Below are 22665 nucleotides of genomic sequence, written 5' to 3' on the forward strand. Positions count from 1 at the left end.
CCTAAACCCAGTTTCTTCAGCTGTAAAATGGGCATAATCATTCTTGTCTTACTGGGTGTTTTGATGGTTAAAATACTTGTAAAATACTTAACGCCTGGAACATAAGTGCACAATAAATATGAGCTATGGAATAATAAAATAAAACTTAAATAATTCAAATTATCATCAATAATCTCTTTATTGCCAATGTCTAGCACAAACCCCAGTATGCAATAGGCGCTCAGTCAATTGGTATTAAACGGAACTGTGATTAATACATTGACTGTGATTCTTCTAGAACCAATATAGTAGCCACCAGTTATATGCGATCATTGAGCACTTGAAATGTGTCTAGCCCAAACAGAGACGTGCTGTAACTGTAAAATACACTAGATGTTGAAGATTTAGTATGGAAAACAGAGAGTAAAATATCCCATAAATAATTTTTGTATTGATTACATGTTGAAATAATATTTTGAATCTTTGAGGTTAAATAAAATATATTCTTAAAAATAATCTCACCGGGGGCACCTGGGTGGCTCAGTCGTTAACCGTCTGCCTTCAGCTCAGGTCCTGATCCCAGGGTCCTGGGATCGAGCCCCGCATCGGGCTCCCTGCTCAGCAGGAAGCCTGCTTCTCCCTCTCCCACTCCCCCTGCTTGTGCTCCCTCTCTCGCTGTATCTCTCTCTCTATCAAATAAATAAATAAAATCTTTAAAAAAAAAATCTCACCAGCTCTTTTTTCCTTAAAATGAAACTGCAAGGAAATTTAAAATTTCACAGGTGGCCACATCATGTTTCTGTTGGACAGCACAGATCTAGAATGTTCTCAACCTACCATTATTATAGCAAATCCTCACACAACCTCATTTACACTCAAATATTACATAAGCTGTAGGAGTTTAGATAAATCATTTAGAACACTGATTCACTTAGAATCCAAAGCATATCCAATTAGTTTGTAAATGATTTTCCATGCAAAGTTAACAAGCTAATGCATAGAGGTATTTTTTGAAAATGAACTAAAGCTTTGTGGGCGTTTTCCAGGTTCGGTGTGATCCTGAGATTCAAGAGTTGCGTCAGTGGCAGAAGAAACTGCGTGAAGACAAGCATATTCGCGAGCGAGTCAAGATTTTCTGGGCCAAACAAGAACAGAAAGGTCAGTTGTTTGATTCACAGCCCTTAGTTTATTTAGGAAAGCCTGCGTCTTAGCCCAGGCTCAAGAAGGAAGCCCTCTGAGTTCTTGTCGGGTTCTTGCGTCTGCAGGGAACTCAGTTTGTGTGGGGGGGGGGGGAGGGGGGGGAAGTGGCTGCATATTAAGATTCTGCTCTGGAATGACAGAGGTGATGTGATAATTTACAGGCTATTTGCCTCACTCAGGGACAAACTCAGTGTCATCCTGTGTCTGCAGGTCTTTTTGTTTAAGCTATAAGACATCAAGGATAACCCCTCAGTTTGGAAGCACGGTGTCCATCAGTGTGATGGGTGGTTATCTGTTTTAAGTTGTTGATTGTGTGTCTGAACTGAAATGATGCATTATGCTTGTTCTCTCCCCTTTTGTGAGAAATTAAACATGTGCACACACACACACTGATGTACAAAGAATAACAAGCACCTGTCACCTGTCATATGCAGGTGTCACCATTTTGTCCTATTTGCTTTCCACATATTTTATTATAAAACTTTTAAGTTACTACATATTTACAATAGGAAAATTAGAAAAACAGCAGCCAAGAAAAGGGGAACAAACAGAAATCCCACCACTGTTAATATTTGGGTATATATCCTGCTATACTTTTTCCAGTGCAAACAGGTACAAATAAATATCCACACATATTTTATTAAAGGTTGGATTCTACATTGTTACATTCTGTCACATAATCTACCTTGTCACTGAACATACTCAGAACATCATTCTGGTCACAACTAGAGAGTAGTATCATGAAGTTTAACAATTGCATGTTATGGATTTAGCATCATTTATTCAACCAACAACATGGAAGGAGATTCGTGATATATTATCAAGGGGAAAGAATCACAGAAACATAAATTTTCAGCCATATTAAAAGTATATACATGGAAACATGGAGATGTCTAAACAGCCTGGAAGAATACAGTAATGATAGTCACCTTTAGGATTTGGACAAGGGTGGAAGAGGTGCACTGTTGGAATCTTTTAAATAAGTTCATGATACTTTGCAATTTATGAAAAAATAATCCTCCTCACCTCAGCAGGCTACAGGTCATCCATACTTTGAGTCCCCTCACCTCCCCATCCTGCCCTGTACCTGTCCCCCATCACTAGGCTGCAGCCCTTCCAGACTTTTCTGTTCTTGTCATATGCCAGTGCCTCCCTCACCAGGGGGACTCTGTACTTTCTGTTGTTTTTTTTTTCTGTCAAATCACCCATCCCCAGCTACTTCTCATCTTCCAGGCCTGGGGCATTACCTCCTCAAGGGGTCTTCCCCAGGGACCAGGAACCAGTCTACTGAACAGTCCCAGCATGGCTGGCTCTAAACAAAAGCTGCTTCTTCTCCCCAGAAACTGTCTTCAACCGTGTTTTCTCGAACCTCTCTTTCCAATCCCTTGCATATGGGGTGGATTCTGTGTCTTTTCAGTATGTTCTAATTTCAGAAAGCCCAGTCTAGTTTAAAATTTCAATCTCAGATCTAATTTAGTGCTTACCCAACCCCCTCTGCCCTCCATCGGTGGGGATGGGAGTGGGGGAAAGAAGGGTAGATCTTTCACACTTCTACACTGGCCTCTTCCAGATCCCTTTCTCCTCCAGTGGGATGGGTGGGAAGGAGGGAGATACAGGGGGCATCCATCTCTTCACTGTCTGTTGTGATCCTCCCTTGGCTGCTACTGTGTCCTGGCTAAGGCTACCACTCGTGTCCTGTGGGCAGGCGTCTCCATGCTGACTCTCTGACCCCTGTATTTCATATGATTCTTCCTGGGGGGGAAACAGTAGGTGGCAAAACACCCCTGTGGGGATCTGGCTCTGTCTCTACCTCTACCACCACCACTTCAGATCCCACCTCTGCCTAGCCTTTTGCTCCCAGGGTCTCCTTACCCAGTGGCCAGCCCTCTTGGTCAGGGCATTACGAAGATCGTTTAAGTGATCTCCCGGTGTCTGCCTGACCCACAGGAAACCAGTGGGGGACATGCAGACTTCTCCATGGCCCTCCTTCTCTCTGCCCCACTGTGTCTACCCAGATTACATTGACCCTCCTCAGATAGGCATAGAGGAATGATCTGGATGTAAATCTACCCTCAAAGCAGTTGTTCAACCGAATAATGAGACACCTTCAATCTTTTTAAGTTGTTCTCTTGGATTTTCCCTCCCTTGCCTTAGGACTTGAGTTGGGGGAAGCACCCATTCTTGTCTAAGAGAGGAGAGAAAAGCACAGTACTCTTCTTTAGGCCAGTAATTCTCAATCTTTTTGGGCTGTGACCCAGTAAGAAATTTATTATAATAAATTTATTGTAATTCATATTAGAATCTAGTATATATTCTCCTGTTGAGGTTTTGTTTTTGATTTTTTTAATGCTGGACATGACCCAGTAAATCAATTTCATGGCCTTTATCCTTCAATGTGTCTTTACTCATGCTTTGAAAAATACTACTTTGGTCCACTACTCCATAGATCCTATAATTTCTTCTCCCTCTTTCCTTCCCAGAGCCATCGACTTAGGTAATGATTGGGCCCCTTCTTCATAGACAGTGGTTCTCAGTACTGGCTGCACATTTGAATCATCTTGGGAGCTTTCTAAAAATACCAGTGCCATTGACAGAAAATCCTAGAAGCAATGAGCACTCTTAGTACCCAGATCTTGGTTTCTAAGTACCCCTCATTCTAAACAGAATTAGTTTCTTAGAGAAATGGCTGATTCCAGGGCTGGGGCAAGGAAAGTAGAAGATAAGCCTAGAACATCTTATGCTAGAAAATAAAGATGGGGACATGGGAAAAGAATACAGGCTCTAGCTTGATAGGAGTTTTAGTGAGCATATCTGGGACAATTTAAGTGTCAAAATTAACAGTGACGGTGGGGCTCCTGGGTGTCTCAGTCGGTTAAGCATCCAACTCTTGGTTTTGGCTCAGGTCATGATCTCAGGGTCATGAGATGGAGCCCCAGTGTCGTGGGGCTCCCCGCTCAGCAGGGAGTGTGTTTCCCCTCTCCCTCTCTCCCTCTGCCCCTCCCCTTGCTCGTGCACTCTCTCTCAAATAAAGAAATAAATCTTTTAAAAAAATTAACAATGACAGCAATGAATTATAACTCATTGAAAATAAGTGAGGGAGAAGAGGTAGTTTTCCTTACATTGGAATGCCAACTAATACATTTAGAAAGTAGAATGAAATTAAAAAGTCACCATCTTGTAACCATATTAGTAAATAATTAACTCAGGCAAGAATCATCAGTACTTGCTAAAACCATTGAGTGAAAGTTTGATGAGGAATATGATATTTAGAGTCTCAAAATATCCCTCTACAAAGTAGTCATTAAACAAAGGGAAAAATACTAACTCTGTATTAGAAAAACCTGGCAGACCCACCTTCAGTTCAAAATTATATCACCAATATTGGAACAAGCTGACATAATGTGCCCTCTGGTATGATATACTAAGAAGGACACTCATCACATATGCTTATGCACTATTCCTGTCAAAATGCATAACTTGAATCTAATCATGGGGAAACATTGGACAAGCCCAAATTGAAGGACACGCACCAAAGTAACTGATTTGGACTCTTAAAAAATGCCAATGTCAAGAAAGACCAAGATTAAAGGAGAACCAAGAGGACATGACAGCTAAACACAACACATGATCTTAGACTGGATCCTGGATGGAGAAAAATTTCTATGAAAGACATTGAGACAATTAGCAAACTTTGAATATAGGCTTTATATAAATAACTACATAGCACTATCAAATTTCCTCATTTTTTAGAAGATTTTATTTATTTATTTGAGAGAGGGAAAGAGAGAGCACAAGCAGGGGGAGCTGCTGAGGGAAAGGAAGAAGCAAGCTCCCCACTGAGCAGGGAGCCTGATGCAGGGCTCGATCCCAGGATCCTGAGATCATAACCTGAACCAAAGGCAGACACTTAACTGACTGAGCCACCCAGGTGCCCCAAAAACAAAATCTTAAAAAAAAGAGAAACCACTTTATTCTTAAGATACATGCTGAAAAAGGTTTTAGGAATCAATGGATATGATATGTAGCTTAACCTCAAATGATGCAGAAAAAAAGAATGTAACACACGTGTACATATGCATATGCAGAGAAAAAATGGTTAAGTAAGGCACAGTATAAACTACTGGTGAACTTGGGGGGCTCTGTGGATGATTATTGCAGCTTTTCTGTAAAGTCAAAAGTATTTCAAAATTAGAAGTCAAAAAATACCAGTGCCGCACCTCCACAGGTTCTGACCTGATGGTTTTGGGATGGGCCCCGGGCGTCTGTGTTAATATTAAGTTTCCAGGTTCTACTGGTCAGCCAGAGTTGATACCCTAAGGAGGTGCCGGGTCTGCAGTTGCTTTGTGTTCGCTTTAAAATGTGGAGTCCTCCAAAAAATAAAATAAATAAGATAAGATAAGATAAAATAAAATATGAAATAGAGCAATTCATAAAAAAAATAAAAGTAAATAAGTAAAATGTGGCATCCTCTAAGCCTGCATGCCCTGAGCCCCGGGCAAGAGAAGTCCATCTGTTATTTGTTTATTGGCAGTTATGTGTCTTCCTTATTAAAATATAAGTTTCCTGAGGACAAAGACCTGTCCTAGGACAGTGCCTGGCACAAAGTGAGCACCAAATAAATATTGGTTGAATGATCAAGTGAGTGAATAAATAAATGGATGAGCGGGTCCAGTCCTGAGGCTTAAATGAGCCTGCATACAGACAGTGCCGGGTGCGGAGTAAGAGCTCATCAAACTGGCGGTGTGAAAGCCTTGTTATGGTTTAACCCTTGCTAGCCCTTGAGCTGTTGCGGGCAGGCTCAGCTCAGGCCTCTCTTCCATGCACAACTGCCGTTTCATTTCACTTCAAAATTGGAAGACAATCAAGGCTGTAATCAGTTTAAAGGTCAGGGAAAGTGCAGCGTGCCTATTTATTTCTGTTGTTTCTTATTCTTTTGAGTTGATTTGCTGTCGGTTGACAGATTGATTTGGCTTGCTGTGTAGCAGGGTGAGCAGCAGGGATTTAGTGAGTGTCATCCAGCTATGGGGGGGGGGCCACTGAAAGCATTCCCATCTGGGCCACCTGCTGCTCGTCCGCTGCAGCCTTTGCAGGGCTCCAGGAGGAGCCATCATTTCCAAACAAGATGGGGTTCAGGAAATGCCCCAGTGGGAATTCATGGATAAATTTCCCACTTACAATAAGACTGTGAAATGGCCTTCAGGTAAAAAAGCCAGTGCTAAACACTGTCCTGGAACTGTGGTCAGCCAAGAAGAAGTCGGTACAGTGCAGTGGGTAAAGGACTGGGTTTTGGAATGCGTGCAGCCCTGATCTAGTTAACTTCATTAAGCCTCAGTTGTCCCATGTACAAAACGGGACTAATAGTACCTGTCTCTCAATGTGGTTGTTAAAAGCTTACAAGAGATGATCTTTAGAACAAGTCCTGGCACATTGTTCCCACAAATGCTGGTTATTGTCGTGATTAGTATTATTAAAATATCTGTGTGCTTTTAAACAACCTTGTTGCTCTCCTCCACTGGACTCTAAGTTCCATGGGGTTCCATGAGGGGACTGTGTTTGTCTTATTTATTGTGATGTCCCCCAGCCTAGCACAGGGCCTGGCACAGAGCATGCAGTCTACACATGTATGGTGGATGGAGCTCTGGGCTTCATTTACAGATGAGTTAGTAGAGGCCCAAGGAGGTCGAGGGATTTGCCCAAGGTCACACAGCCAGAGAAAGGGCCCAGGTGTTCCCTTTTACTGTCCAGCGTTCTAACACACCCCGGGGAGAGACACGGAGAGAGAAGATGCTCCCTTGAGTTCTACTGTCAGACTCAACCTCTCAGGAATCCTCCTGAACATGACACACTGCTTATCCTATTTCTTATGACCTAAGCCTTGGATTCTTGCTGTTTGTGTTAACTGGAGCCCCTAAGTAGGGGCTGAATTGCTAGGAAGAGGGTACAACCTGCCCAGCATGGGAAATTGTTCCCTTCCTGTGTTGCTGAGCTGAATCATTTTCTTACACTCGGGCACTACTGAGTTACTTCCTGTTTTAAACCTTATGAATTTGGGTAATGTGAAGGTTTAGAAAATAACCCCCCCCCCCCCCCGCCAAGGTGACACTGTAATTAGACCCCAAAGACCTCTGATGAAGCAATTGATGTTAAACACATGCTAGCTCTCCTTTAGACTTGCGGAAAAGAAAAAAATGGAATGATTGCAAATAAAAATGGTTTTTCAACTTTATTTAAAAAACCCACACACTGATCTGTGTACAAATCCAACAAACGAACGTAATATGTTTTTTGACTGGATGCCATTTTATCCATATTGTGTTCTGGTATTTATAGTATGAATAAATTTTGCCAAGTTCATTTCTTGGAGCAACCTTGGTGCAGACAGGAGGTCTGAGGGAGAATAGTGTCAGCTGTCAGGGTAGAGTCGTGGTCATATATAGCTCATCTCACGTTACACTGAGTCAGAGGCCCTCCCAAACAGGATTTTCTTCTAGGACAGAAATGGTGTGAAGTTATCCTCGAGTCTCTCTCCATCGGGACAGTTGCCGGAATTATTTTAAAATGTGTGTGACAAGAATTGCAGCCAATGTAATTCCAAACAAAATGCCTAAGTCATTTTTGAGATGTGGTCAAAAATCCCTTCTCGATTAATAGCCTATTTTTAGCTTCATATACTCAGTAATTGTTTTCAAATGTGCCTCGCAATTGAATGGCCATATTTTATTTTGAAATCTAGTATGAGTAGGAAGAAAAAAGCCATAGAAATTGTTCCTATAACATAGGGTTACATTTGTGTGTGTGTATTCTTTATATGTGTAAATACTCTTTAAATGACTTTATCACTTCTTACTGATATTTTAAAGAAAGGGATGGAGGAGGTTGACCTGTCAAAGGAAATCAGTTATTTACTTTTGTTTGCTTACCTGTTTATTCCCTACCTCATTCCAAGAGTGCTTTGCGGTATCTTACAGAAACTTGTATAATATAACATTTTTAGATAAATGTGGTAATTGGGTTGGGGAAAAATTAAAAGTCAAGAAAAAGTTAAGCCACAAAATGTAGTAAGCAAAATACTCCAAGTCCTATACTTGCTAAAGATTTTTTAGAGACAAAACAGGGAAATAGGATCTGTTACATAATTCACAGTGACTGTAAGAAAAAAGACAAGCTAGTTGTTCAGGAAACAACTGGCGCTTCCCTAATACATTATGCAATGTGACTAATAACCTCGAAAATGTTCCTGTAATAAACAGAAATGTGGCTCTGAGCTTCCTAGAAGCCACAACAATGAAAAAAATAGGATCATTGTATTGTTTGTGTCTTCCAAGATGAAGAATTTTCTTGGAAGCACACTTACTCCTGAACTGAGATTTTTTCTTTCGTTAAGAGGCCACTGGGAAAAGACAAAGCCTAGGGTGAGGGTCAGGGTAGAAACCAGAGAAATTTCTTTTTCTGACTTTAAATTTAGTATTTTTTTTTAAATAAATAAATCTAGTATTTTAAGTTTAGATTGTAATGACAAATCTTAACTCTTAGGATTGGGTTTTAAGGATAGTCTTAAAATAAGTACCTCATCTTGGCCACACTACATGCTTATGACCTTAGGATACTCCTGGAACTTAGTTCTTAGAGCAGAGAAGGAGGTCTGAAACTAAGAAGTAGCTGTAGCTTATTGGGCACATACCATGTGCCAGCCACTGTACTAAGCACTTGATGTTTCCATGTACTCCTCACACCTCCTTTCTCAGAGAAAGGACATTATCCCCGTTGTACAGATGAGGAAACCAGGGCCAGGAGACTATGACTCACACAAGGTCACAGCCAGTAGGGCAAGACCAGGGACTTAAACCCAGATCTGCCTGATGCCAGGGAACCCAAGGCCATCTCGTACCATGTTGTCCAATTATTTGAACCTATGTGCCCAAAAGCACATGTTGACCCAGTGCAAATCTTCCCAGCAGGGTACCAGGACCCCCAGGCTGGACGGTGGGCAGCATCTGGCCAGCCTGCCACCCTGCACACTAACACTGAAACAGCCACAGGCCATTGGATAGGGGAGGTTTGGAGATAGGGGAGGCTGAGTCCCTAGTCCCAGGGCTGCAGGATCTATAAACATGTTTCTGGGAGACATTTCCATTAGAGCAGAAAGCCAGAGCTAAGTGGGTAAGGATGAGGATGTTCTTTTCTCCCTCCTTCCAAATACCCTGCTCGTCTATAGATGAGCAGCAGGGAAGGGCTTCACCACCGAAGAGGATAGCCGGGGGCAGAGAACACTAGCCTGTGGCTCAGGAGGTGGATTCTGGCATTAGCTATAGCCCGCTGTCACTAACAAACATCATCTATCACATAACAATGATACATGTTAAAATAATCAGTGACTTATTTTCCAGAGGCAATTACTACTGAGTGGGTCTACCCATCGGGTTTCTTCATCTATCTATATATAAATATATATGCATATATATTTATATACACAGAATTGTATTATATACCCTGTATTCCTTCACTTGGCAACGCATCATTGACATCTTTTCATGCCAAAAGTTCTAATACCAATTCCAACATGGGGGGATGGTTCTACACCACCGAGAAGTGATTCTCCAACACCAGCTGAGCTGGAGAGTTCAACTCAACTCTGGCACACATCGACCCAGAGATAGCATCAGACCCCACAGGTTAAGGGCTCTGTGATGCAGAACCGCCCCCACTTGAGGCAATCCTAGGTCCAGGTTGTTACCTGTGCTTTTTTTTTTTTTTTAAGATTTTTATTATTATTTATTTTATTTGACAGAGAGAGAGACAGCGAGAGAGGGAACACAACAGGGGGAGTGAGAGGGGAGAAGCAGGCTTCCCACTGAGCAGGGAGCCCAATGTGGGGCTCGATCCCAGGACTCTGTGTTCATGACCCAAGCTGAAAGCAAGACACCCAATGACTGAGCCACCCAGGCGCCCTGTTACCTGTGCTTCTGACTGGCAGGAGCAGTTTGGAGCTTCCCACAACCCCCTCATTGGGTTCAATTAATTTCCTGGGGCAGCTCGCAGAACTCAGGAAACTAGTTTACTCACTAGATTACTGGTTTATTACAGAGGATATATTAAAGGATACGAATCAGCAGCCAGATGGAGAGATAAAAGTGAGAGAGAGAGAGAGAGAGAGGTCCCAAACAAAGGAGCTACTGTCCTCACGGAGTTTGGGGCTTGCCATGGTGGCCCATGGTCTGAATTGTTCTGGCATCCCTATCTGGAAGTCTCTGAACCCTGTCCTTTGGGTTTTTATGGAGGCTTCGTTGAATAGGCACGTTTGATTAAATCATTGGCCATTGGTGATTGATTCAACCTCCAGTGTCTTTTCCCTCCCTGGAAGTCAGTGGGGTGGGACTGAAAGTTTCTAACCCTCTAATCACTTGGTTGGTTTTCCTGGCAACCAGCCATCCTTGGGTGGGTCCAAAAGTCACTTATAAACATAACAAAAGACACCTTCGGCTGTCCTCCTCACTTGGGAAATTCCAAGGGTTTTTAGGAGCTCTACGCCAGAAATGCAGACGAAGACAAATACACGTTTCTTAATATAAATCACAATATCACACATGCCAATATATATAGATCACTCTCATTTTTTGTGGGTCCATAAAAATGATAAATCTGTACTATACTTTTTTTTTTTAAGCCAATCCCTATAAATGGATATTCAGTTTGTATTATGAACAATACTTCCATGGACATTTTTGTAGATTTATTCTTGCTTACTTAAAGAAGTATTTTTATAGGATAAAGTCATAGGAATGAAATTGCTGGTTCAAAGGACATATGTATATTAAGTTTAGACAGTGATCGCCATATTGTCATCCAAAACTGTTGCATCAATTAGCCCTTAATGCCACCAACCCACTTTGGAACTTTTGATGGGCGATGTAATCTTTGTGTTTCATTTTCCCTACTTGTAAAATGAGAATGATTATGCCTCAGGAATAATTCGAAATGAGGTCATTGCTTTGATAATACCATGGCTCTTTAAGAAGAAATATATCAATAACTCTGAGGTTTCACTTTCATCTTAATTTTTTCTCTTATATCTCCTCAAACCTTAGTTCCTTCTCCATTTTAACGTGCAAAAGAAATAAAAATTTGATTAAAAGAAATCTAGTGATGTCATGCCTTGATATTACTTTCATCGGTTGTATTTTTAAGACTCACCGGTGGGTGGAGATGTTTGGATGACATCAACTTTCATACATATTTTTTCATTAAAAATTTGTAAAAGTCTGCACAGCTAGGACATGCCTTCTATTGAAATGCTCAAAGATCTCCTACTATTCTGCTGAAATTAAAAAGTAAAGTAACAGGTGATTTCCTTTTTTTAAATGGTCTGTCCCACAAGTTCAAGATCCCAAATTTAAGTTTATGTAAATGGATACTTCCAACTTCCGTAGCTTCGTTCCTTCATCTGATTGCCGAGCATTCTTCTTTGCAGTTCTGTAAATGCAGAATGCTTTGGTAGGATCTAGGTAAACCTACCAACTTCTGGAAGTCTCCTGGAACCAGATTGGATTAAATTTCCCACTTATCAACAGCTGTGACCTTGTGAAGTTTGCTTAATCTCTCTCTGACTCAGTTTGCAAGGCAGTAAAGTGGGAAATACTGATATGAGGAACAACCCTGTAGGGTTTGGGGAGGACTAAATGAACTGGAATAGTGCCTGGCTCATAATAAGAAGTGACTGATAAATGATTAGCCATATATGGCTAATACATGCTGCTATTAAGACTATTGGCTTTGGGGCGCCTGGGTGGCTCAGTCGTTAAGCGTCTGCCTTCGGCTCAGGTCATGATCCCAGGGTCCTGGGATCGAGCCCCGCATCGGGCTCCCCGCTCAGCGGGAAGCCTGCTTCTCCCTCTCCCACTCCCCCTGCTTGTGTTCCCTCTCTTGCTATGTCTCTATCTGTCAAATAAATAGAATAAAATCTTTAAAAAAAAAAAAAAAAAAAAAAAGACTATTGGCTTTGGGGTCTGACAGAACCAGGGTCCTGCCCCTTACCATCAGTGAGGTCATGGGCCAGTTGCTCATCCTCTCAAGGCCCAGTTTGCTTGTCTGTTATAATGGGAACAATTAGGGCCTATTGCAGAGGGCTCCTGTGAGGATCAAATACGATTAAATGCCATTGTATGCTATTAAACAGACCCCTGGCACAGAGTGAATGGTCAATAACTGGTAGCTGGTTTGGGTAATATTTTTTAAGCTGTCAAGAAATATATATAAAATTTTTATTCCAGGTAATTTACCTATAGCAGTGGTTCTCCCTCCTGGCTGCAGATTAGCATCCCTTGGGAGAAATTTTAAGATGTGTCAGGCTAGAGGCCAGAGAAAGTGATTACACGGGTTTATTCTTAGTAGAGAATGTGTTGTAACCACATCAGCAAAATCCTGATACTGTGGATTAGTTGCAAGTTCCCAGCAATAGGGATAGATTTTGGACCCAAAATCTTCCTTTGCGAATCTCTTCTCACGAATGCAACTTCATTTGGATCAAAATTCAGGGATCTGAGTTCTTGGCCCACCTCGGCAATTTACCAGGTCAATGGACTTTGCTTTCTCCTTTGAAAAATGGAAGGAATAAACCAGGAAATCTCTATAAACAAGAAATCCAATAGGTGTTTGCTGTAGAATCTCCTGCCCCCTGGGCAAGAGGCCTATTGCTGAGCAGATGCAAACCTTGGGAAACTTGATATTGTCTTGGTGGTGATGGTTGGCCTTGGGAGTTTGGTCTCAAGACTGAAGGCAAAAACAGTAAGATGGTGAACATTCTGGGCATTTGTTGGAGAGAGTAGGGTGGGATAGTTGAGGGCCAGAGAGTAACTGGGAAGTTTAGATGTTGAGAGGGGGAAGAGGAAAAGATGGATTGGGTATTCGGCCATTTAGGAGAGTTTGGGGGGGAAGCACAGGGATGTTTAAAGGAGATTTTTGTTTGATCATGTATTTGAGGAGTAGGAAGCGTATATTCTAGACTGAGGGCCTTTCTTATCACCATATTTGGGTCCATCACACTCAGGGGTGACTCTGAATGAAAGTAGGAGCTAAAAAAGGGAGGGCAATGGGAATTCCCTGCTGCTGTGTGGTATCTTGGCCTGCAGGGTAAGTGTTGCCTATATCCTGAGCTGCCCACCCTTGATGGTCTTCAGAGATCCATGGTCCTCACGAAAGCTCAATTTATTGAATGCCTCTGATGTTCCAGGCACCTTACAGATATTATTTCTCATCTTCACAATAAATTCAATTAGTACAAACTGTTATTACCCTTATCTTTCAGGGCAGGAGAGTGTCTCAGAGGTAAAGTCTCTCACCTTTGGTCGTACAGACGATAGCGGCAAAGCTGAGGAAATTTAGAACTTTCCACAACATCATACTGCCTTACTGTTCTCACAACCTTTCTTTCAGTCAGTCCATGGACTTGTAGGCTGAGGGAGAAGTCTGGAATTAATGCTCTCCAAAAGCTCGGAAGGTGTTCAATAGAGAAATGAAGGCCACACTATGAGAAGGAATGAAGGATGGGTGCCTGCTCCAACATGGATGGACCTTGAAAGCATTATGCAAGTGCAAAGAGCCAGACATCAAAAAGACCACATAGTATATGATTTCATTTATATGAAATGTCCAGAATAGGCAAATCCACAGAGACAGAAAGTAAATCAGTGGTTGCCTAGGGCTGAGGGAATGGAGGGGAATAGCAAAAGGGTATGGGGTTTCGTTTAGGGGTGAGGAATAGTGAAATTGATTGTGGTGATGATTACACACATCTGTGACTCTACTGAAAACCACTGAACTGTGTGCTTTAAATGGGTGTATTGTATGGTATGTGACTCATATTTCAATAAAGCTGCTATGAAAAAAATTAAAATGAAGGCACAGACCACCCCATTCCCAACAGGATGGACACTATCAAAAATCCCCCAGAAGATAATACATGTTTGTGAGGATATGGAGAATTGGAGTCCTTACGCATTGTTGGTAGGAATGTAAAATGGTAAAATAGCCAAAGTGGTTCCTTAAAAAAATTTAAAAAGGAATCACCATATGATTCAGCAATTCCACTTCTTGTTATGTACACAAAAAAAACTGAAAGAAGAGTCTTGAAGGGATATTTGTGCACCATATTCATAGCAGCATTATTTACAATAGCCAAAAGGTTGGAAGCACCCCAAGTGTCTATCAATAAATGAATGGATAAGGAAAATGTCGTCTATACATACAGTGAAATATCATTCAGCTTTAAAAAGGAAGGAAGGGGGCGCCTGGGTGGCTCAGTCGTTAAGCGTCTGCCTTTGGCTCAGGTCATGATCCTGGGGTCCTGGAATTGAGCCCCGCCTCGGGCTCCCTGCTTGGCAGGGAGTCTGCTTCTCCCTCTGACCCTCCCCCTGCTTGTGTTCCCTCTCTCGCTGTCTCAAAAATAAGTAATAAAAAAAAAAATCTTTAAAAAGGAAGGAAGTTCTGACACCTGCTATAACATGGATGAAACTTGATGGCATTGTGCTGAGTGAAATAAGCCAGTCACAAAAGGACAAATCCTGTATGACTCCACTTACAAGAGGTACTTAGAGTAATCAAATTCATAGAGACAGAAAGTAGAACAGTAGTTGCCAGGGGCTGAGTGGAGGGGAGAATGGGGAATTCTTGTTTAATGGGCACAGAGTTTCAGTTTTTGCAAGATGAAAACAATCATGCGGATGGATGGTGGTGATGGTTGCACAACAATATGAAGATACTTAATACCGGTGAACTGTATGCCTGAAAATGGTTAAGATGGTAAATTTTATGTGTATTTTACCACAATAAAAAGCTGAGAGAAAAAGGGGGCACCTGGGTGGCTCTGTGGGTTAAGCGTCTGACTCTTGACTTTGGCTCAGGTCATGATCTCAGGGTCGTGAGATCGAGCCCCACGTTGGGCTCCTCACTCAATGGGGAGTCTGCTTAAGATTCTCTCTCTCTCTCTCTCCCTCTGCCCCTCTCCCCCACTCTCTCTCTCAAATAAATAAATCTTTATTTTTTTAAAGATTTTATTTATTTATTCATGAGAGACAGAGGGAGAGAGAGAGAGGGAGACAGAGAGGGAGAGAAAAAGAGAGAGAGAAGCAGAGGGAGAAGCAGGCTCCCAAGGAGCAGAGAGCCCGATGCGGGACTTGATCCCAGGACCCCGGGATCATGACCTGAGCCGAAGGCAGACGCTTAACCATCTGAGCCACCCAGGCGCCCATAAATAAATCTTTAAAAAAGAAACCGAGAGAAAAAATGAAGGCGCAGATCCCAAACATCCTCGTGGCTGATGCTCTGTCACCTCCATGAGTCTCTGCTTAATGTCACCTCCTTAGTGAGTCCTCCCTGACCACCCTTGTTTCCCCACCCCTCTGCCCTGCTTGTCCCCATCCAACATGTTCTGTACCGGGTGACTCAAAAAGAGCTAACCTCTTCCAAACTTTTATTACAACATGCTGTGTCTGGTGGGCATAGATCAAGAACTTGGTGTGGGTGCCACCCCTTCTTTGCAGCTTCACAGGAATAAAGAAACAAGTCATGGCTGCCCTTCCAGCTGTGCTGAAGGATCTGGAGGAAGCTGACTCCTGGGATGGTGCCATGTTTCCTGTGTGCGTTACACGGGGCTGCTTATATGTTGTAGTTAACTGTACTAGTTCCTTTACAAATTGTCTTTGACTACGTGATACACATAACTTACTCATAATTTTTTTCCAAGTGTTTAATTCTTTTGAATCACCCAGGATTTTAAAGATTTATTTTGTTTATTGTCTGTGTAACCATACAATTTAAATTCTATAATAGCAGGGACTTTTTGTTTTTCCTTCCTGTTTTGTTCACTGCTCTATCCCTAGCACCTAGAACAGTGCCCAGCACATGGTAGATGCTCAAGAACTATTTGTTGATTAATGAATGAATCTGTGTTTCATAATCCCCTTCCCAAATTATCTAGCTTGGTAAACACTCCAAGGACAAGTAAATGGAACTGTTTCCAAGCAAGCAAGCAAACGCACACACAAACGAATAAAGGGAAGGCATATGCTTACACATAATATATAAATGGGCAAAGAGAAAAGTCTACTAGAATATAAACCCAAAATGTTAATAGTGATTTTTTTTTTTTAATTTGGTTTGTTGTTGTTGTTTTTTTTAGTAATCTCTACACCCAACGTGGGGCTCAAACTCACAACCCTGAGATCAAGAGTCACATGCTTTTCCAACTGAGCCAGCCAGGCACCCTGATATAGTGATTATTTCTAAGTGGTAGTAATGCTGGTGATTGATGGGTTGATTGATTTCTGCCTGTTTTGGGTTTTTTTCCTAAAATAGAAATGCAGGCGATTATTTTCCCTTTTTGGTGATTTATGTTTTCTAAAATAGTAACACAGGCTGTTCCTATTCACTGTGTGCTTACTATGAGGCAAACACTTTTCCAAGTGTTTCCTTAACAGGGACTCAGTCTTCACAGCAGCCCTGTGAAGCGGGTACTACTATGGTCCCCATTTTATAGATGAAGAAACTGAGGCACAAAGAGGTTGAACTGTGTAGCGAGGGCCCCACAGCAAAGAAGCGGCAAAGCCAGACAGCCAGATTCCAGAGTCCTTCCTCTTCCCCACCTCATTATGCTGCAATGCACAGATGTTATTTATGGAGTTCAAATGCTTGGGAGAAATTTGTTGGTGTTTGGTTTCATATGAAATCCATCAGGATCCAACCTCTGATTAAATCACTGAGGGCAAGAAGCCCATGTCCCTCTATGCCTGTTAGCCTAGTTTAAAGGACAGTGGTCCCGCCCGCCTAATTGTCCCGCCTTCTCCCTCTGAGTGCCAGTCCAGCCCTGTTGAGGCATGGTATTCGCCCTTAGGATCTAAATTTAGGATCTGAGTAGCTCAAGTGTCTTGCCAATTTCTAGATTCAACTCTCATTAGTCCAGGACATGGAAAATTTTCAAGGTAAAGAGCTATGGAAGCTAGATGTTAAGAAGGGCAGGCTGATCCCTTTTAAACTAATTTAAAAACTGTTCCCTTATCAAAGTAATACATTCTCATGATGAAAATACAGGAAAGCATCAAGAGATCAGAAAAGTTACCCACCAACACTGTCGCTAATACTTTGGTATGTAGAAAAACTTTTTTTTAAAAGATTTTATTTATTTATTTGACAGAGAGATGGAGAGAGCCAGAGAGCACAAGCGGGGGGCAAGAGGAGGGGGTGGTGCTGATGGCAGAGGTAGAGGAAGAAGCAGGCTCCCTGCTGAGCAGGGAACCCGATGCAGGACTTGATCCTAGGCCCCTGGGATCATGAACTGAGCTGAAGGCAGACGCCTAACTGACCAAGCCATTCAGGTGCCCCTAGAAAAATTGTTTAAAAGTGCCTTATTTTGTCCCATCTGAGTAGGAGGGAGGTAGCAGTAACTGAGTCTTATGTAATGTCCTCCCGTTGCCATGTGCATCAGAGTTGCCCTCATTTGCTTTTCGGGCATCTAGAGACTTGTCTCTTAAGAGGTTTCAAAGTGACGTTTGAAGCTGTCCAGAGAGAGCAGCTAATGATGGCAGAAAAAGTCCACGGCTTGGAGTCCCAAGATGTACCTTCAAACCCTGCTTGGAAGCTTCCTAGCTGTGTGTCTTTGAGCAAGGCACTTAACCTTTCTGATCTTCCATCTTTTAACTGTGAAATGAAATTAACACCCCTCTTAAAGTCCAACTGAGAGGTCATTTGAGTTAAAAGACTTGAGCTCACGCTTACCTGCAGATTCTCACTGGCTCTGTGACCTTGAGCAAGTTACTGAACCTCTCTATGCTTTAGTTTCTTCATCTGTACAATGGAAATAATAAAAGTACTCCCCTCACTGGATCCCAAAGAGACCTGTATGAGACAGTGCATGTAACATGCTTGGTCCAATGTCTCATACACATTAGGTGCTCAGTAATGATCAGTGACTACTGTAAACCATACAAATTTTGAAGCATATTAGAGCCATTTTCCCACTATGGATGGTGAAATCAATTAGTGGGTTGCCACAGCATTTAAAAAATAAAAGAGTAGGGGTTGGATGGCTCAGTCAGTTGAACGCCCGATTCTTGATTTTGGCTCACGTTGTGATCTCAGGGTCCTGAGATCCAGCCCTGAGTGGGGCTCTGCACTCAGTGTGGCATCTGCTTGGGATTCTCTCTCCTCCCTCTGCCCCTCCCCTGGTTCGTACTCTCTCTCTCTCTAAAATAAATAAATAAAATCTTTAAAAAATAAACAAGTAGATCAGAAAATATTAGTATGTATTGTTTATAGTAAGGGAATGCTCATCGGTGAAAGTTTAGTTTCAGGTGTGTGTGTTTGTGTACTATTAAAGCAATGTAAATTGTATTTCTTATTGTAGGTGGCAGTTTGCAAATATAAAAACCACTGGATTATATCAGATAAACTCGGGTCCTCTGATCTTAGATTTAACCTGAATTCGCCCTGTCTTTGGCTTACAAAACTGTGTATCTTTGGCTTACGAAAGCAGGGTAGCTCTAGGAAACAGCCATATTGAATGTACTTCGGCATCTTCTGGAAAAATGTCGTTAGGGTCAAACTCCATCGAATCCTTTTACATAAATAAATCCTCATCTGAGAAATCTTATCCAGCACACGGTGCCAGGAAAAATGTTGCTTCCCTTGAGGAAATGGTTTGCTTCTTCCCTAACTTTCCCTGTTTACCTCTTCTGCCAGGAACTTCAGAGTTCAATTTAAAGCTCTTGTATAACGGCTCATTGGCTCTTCAGGCTACTGTATCTGAATTCATTTCTCTTTGGACTTGGTTTTCTTTTTTTTTTCTTTCTATTTTTATTACTATATTTTGTCATGAATTATCTCAAATCCTTTTAGGGAGAAGGCAAGATATAAATACATTCAGAAAGAAAATGGGCATCTGCCTTGTTTACAACACAGAAGTTGTGAATCTCACATGAGATCGTATATATGAAAGAACACGAAACACTGAGAAGCCTGGTCCAGGGGGAGTTGTCATTAGGGTGTACCCGACTCTTGCAGAGGTGTGAGTTTTATCAGCCTTGGAGGAAAGGAGAATACTGCTGGCCTTTGTTTTCATGAAATTTTTGAAAGTAACTTTCTTCTTAACGGATTATAAAAGTAATAATTGCAAAAAAGAAGCAATAATTGCCCTTTGTGGCAAGTTGAACAAAAAAGTTGGTCATTACAAGTCTCACCACCCGGAGATGACCACTACTGAAAGGTCTTCTTTCTTTCTTAAAAACAGCTTTACTGAGATATAATTCATATGTCATACAATTCAAAGTGTACAAGACAGTAACTTTTAGTATTTTCACAGAATTTGCAACCGTGACTGCAATCAGTTTTAGCATCTTTTCATGTCACAAAGAAACGCTATTCCCCTTAGCCATAACTCCCTAAGACCGCCCCCTTCCTCCCAGCCCCAGAAAACGACTAATTTACTTTCCAGTCTCTATGTAGAGTTGCCTTCGTGACTGGTTTATTTCACTCAGCACAATGTTTTCAAGGTCCATCCATGTCATAGCATTTATCTATACTTCATTTCTTTTTATGGCCTGTATTAGTCAGCTTAGGCTGCCGTAACAACATACCACAGACTAGCTGGCTTAAACAACATTTTCCCACAGTGCTGGAGGCCGGGAGTTGGAGATCAGGGTGCCGACATGGTCAGGTTCTGGTGAGAGCTCTCCTACAGGCTTGCAGAAGCTGCCTCCCAGCTTGATCTTCACATAGTGGAGGGAGACCTCTGTAACTCTTCCTCTTCTTAGGACACTACCAGTTCTATGGGATTAGGGCTCGACCCTTATGACCTCATTAATCTTTTCTTTTTTAATCTTTTTTTAATAAAGATTTTATTTATTTATTTGACAGAGAGATAGACAGAAGAGCACAAGCAGAGGGAATGGCAGAGGGAGAGGGAGAAGCAGGCTCTGCACTGAGCAGGGAGCCCGATGCGGGACTCGATCCCAGGACCCTGGGATCATGACCTGAGCCGAAGGCAGACACTTAACCATCTGAGCCACCCAGGCGCCCTGACCTCATTAATCTTAATCACCTCCTTAAAGGCTCTATTTCCAATATAGTCACTTGAGGGGTTTGGGGCTTTACCATATGAATTTGAGGGGGAACACAAGTCAGCTCATAACATGACTGAATAATAGTCCATGGTATGGATGTATCACATCTTTTTTTTTTTTAAAGATTTTATTTATTTACTTGACAGAGAGAGAGACAGCAAGGGAGGGAATACAAGCAGGGGGAGTGGGAGAGGGAGAAGCAGGCTTCCCACTGAGCAGGGAGCCAGATGCGGGCTCAATCCCAGGACCCTGGGATCACGACCAGAGCCGAAGGCAGATGCTTAACGACTCAGCCACCCAGGCGCCTGGATGTATCACATCTTATTCACCTCTTCATCAGTTGATGGACATTTGAGTCATTTCCATTTGGGGGCTATTTTGAATAATGCTTCTATGAACATTAATGAACTGGTTTTGTGTGAACATGCATTTTCATTTCTCTTGGGTAAATACATAGGAGTGGAATTGCCGAGTCATATGGTAACTCTAGATTCAATTGTTTGAGGAACTGGCAGACTGTATTCAGAGTGGCTAAACCATTTTACGTTCCCACCAGCAATGGATGAGAGTTCCAATTTTTGCACATCCCTGCCAACACTCGTTATTAGCTGTCTGTTGGGTTCTAGCCATCCTAGTGAGTGTGAAGTGGTATCCCATTGTGGTTTGATTTATGTTTCCCTGATGCCTAATGATGTTGAGCATCTTTTCATGTGCTTATTGGCCATTTGTATATCTTTTTTGGAGAAATGTCTATTCAGATCCTTTGCCTTTTTAAGTTGGATTATGATTTTATTGTTGAGCTGTAAGAGTTCCTTGTATATTCTAGACACAAGTTTCTTATTAGATACATAATTTGCAGTTTTGTGGGCTGTCTTTTCACTTTCTTGGTGTCTTGAAGCACAAGAGTTTTTAATTTTGATGACATCCAGTTTATTTTTTCATTTGTTGCTTGTGCTCTTGGTATCATATCTAAGAAACCATGGCCTAATCCAAGGTCATGGAGATTTATTTTTTTCTAAGAGTTGTATATTTCAAGTGGTTTCATTTAAGTCTTTGGCCCATTTTGAGTTAATTTTTGTATGTGGCCTAAGGGAAGGTTCCAACTCCATCTTTTTACATGTGGCTCTGCAGGTGTCCAGCAACACTTGTTGAAGAGACTCTTCTTTCCCCATTGAAGTGATCTTGGCACCTTTGTTGAAAATCAGTTGAACACGAATGTAAGGGCTTATTTCTGGACTTTCAATTCTATTCTATTGATCTATATGTCTGTTCTTACGCTAGTACCACATAGTCTCCATCACTGTATCTTTATAATAAGTTTTTAATTCAGGAAATTCAAGTCCTCCAACTTTCTTTTTTTTTGAGATTGTTTTTGGCAATTCAGGGACCTTTGAGTGTCCAATTGTCATCTTTTATTGTCAATGTTTTTGAAAATGCAACTTTATCTTTAATTTTACATCAATGAAATCATACTCCATAACAAGTATTTTCGCATGTCCCTAACTCTCCATTGAAAAATATATATTATAAACTTATTTTACATATTTAGTTATCTTCCTACTGGACACTTCTTTCTGAACTTCACCATTCTAAATATTGACACCATGGCTGCCTTCATACCTAAGAGAGTTTAATTTTATTTGTGAAGCTATGAGGTATTTTTACAAATTGAAAACATTCATCTTTTCATTCAAACTTTGAGATGCTTTCCCTAAAAGCAGCAGAATCGGCACAAATAACAGTCAAATCTCACATTTGCAACTTAGAGAAGTCACTAACGTTTCTCAGCCTCAATGTTCTTATCTGAAAAATTCAGATAATAATAGTAGAGTTGTTTTGGAGATTAAAGGAATGTAGGGCTAAATGGCCTAGCACACATATGACTCAATAAATAGTACTTAGAGTTATTTTTTATGTTTTTATTATTTAAGTAGACTCATGCCCAGCGTGGAGCCCAACGTGAGGCTTGAACTCACCACCCTGAGATCAAGACCTGAGCTGAGATCAAGAGTCAGACGCTTAACCAACTGAGCCGCCCAGGTGCTCCTATAATAATTATTATTATTATTTTCATCGTTGTTGTTACTGTTGCTAGCGACATTAAAAGTTGCAACAGGTAGCCGAAATGGAGATGATGCTCTGACATTCAGGTCTTTCCTATCAGCTTGGGAATTGCAATCATAATGAGGAGACCTTAGGGGCGCCTGGCTGGCTCAGTTGGTGGAGCATGCGACTCTTGATCTTGGGGTTTTGAGTTTGAGTCCCACATTGGGTGTAGAGATTACTTAAAAAAATTTTTTAAAGAGTATATTTTTTTAAAAAATAGCGTGGACATTAAATGTTTCTCACTTTAGCCAAAGAACAGGGTTTTAAATATCAT

General features: G+C 41.5%; 1 protein-coding gene across 3 annotated transcripts in view; it reads left to right on the top strand.

Annotated features, from left to right (window-relative positions):
• The window catches only part of IQCK (IQ motif containing K), a 122814-nt gene that overhangs the window by 84777 nt on the left and 15372 nt on the right, over nucleotides 1-22665 (top strand). For all 3 annotated transcript variants that reach the window (XR_003522934.2, XM_027610288.2, XM_027610285.2), the window contains one exon: nucleotides 1026-1137. Coding sequence is in view for 2 of the 3 variants with exons in the window: in XM_027610288.2 (XP_027466089.1) it covers nucleotides 1026-1137 (112 nt within the window). In the remaining variant the exon portion in view is untranslated. The remainder of the gene's footprint in view (nucleotides 1-1025; nucleotides 1138-22665) is intronic.

The sequence above is a fragment of the Zalophus californianus genome, chromosome 10 (genome assembly GCF_009762305.2).
Source record: "Zalophus californianus isolate mZalCal1 chromosome 10, mZalCal1.pri.v2, whole genome shotgun sequence".
In the NCBI taxonomy this organism is placed as follows: domain Eukaryota; kingdom Metazoa; phylum Chordata; class Mammalia; order Carnivora; family Otariidae; genus Zalophus; species Zalophus californianus.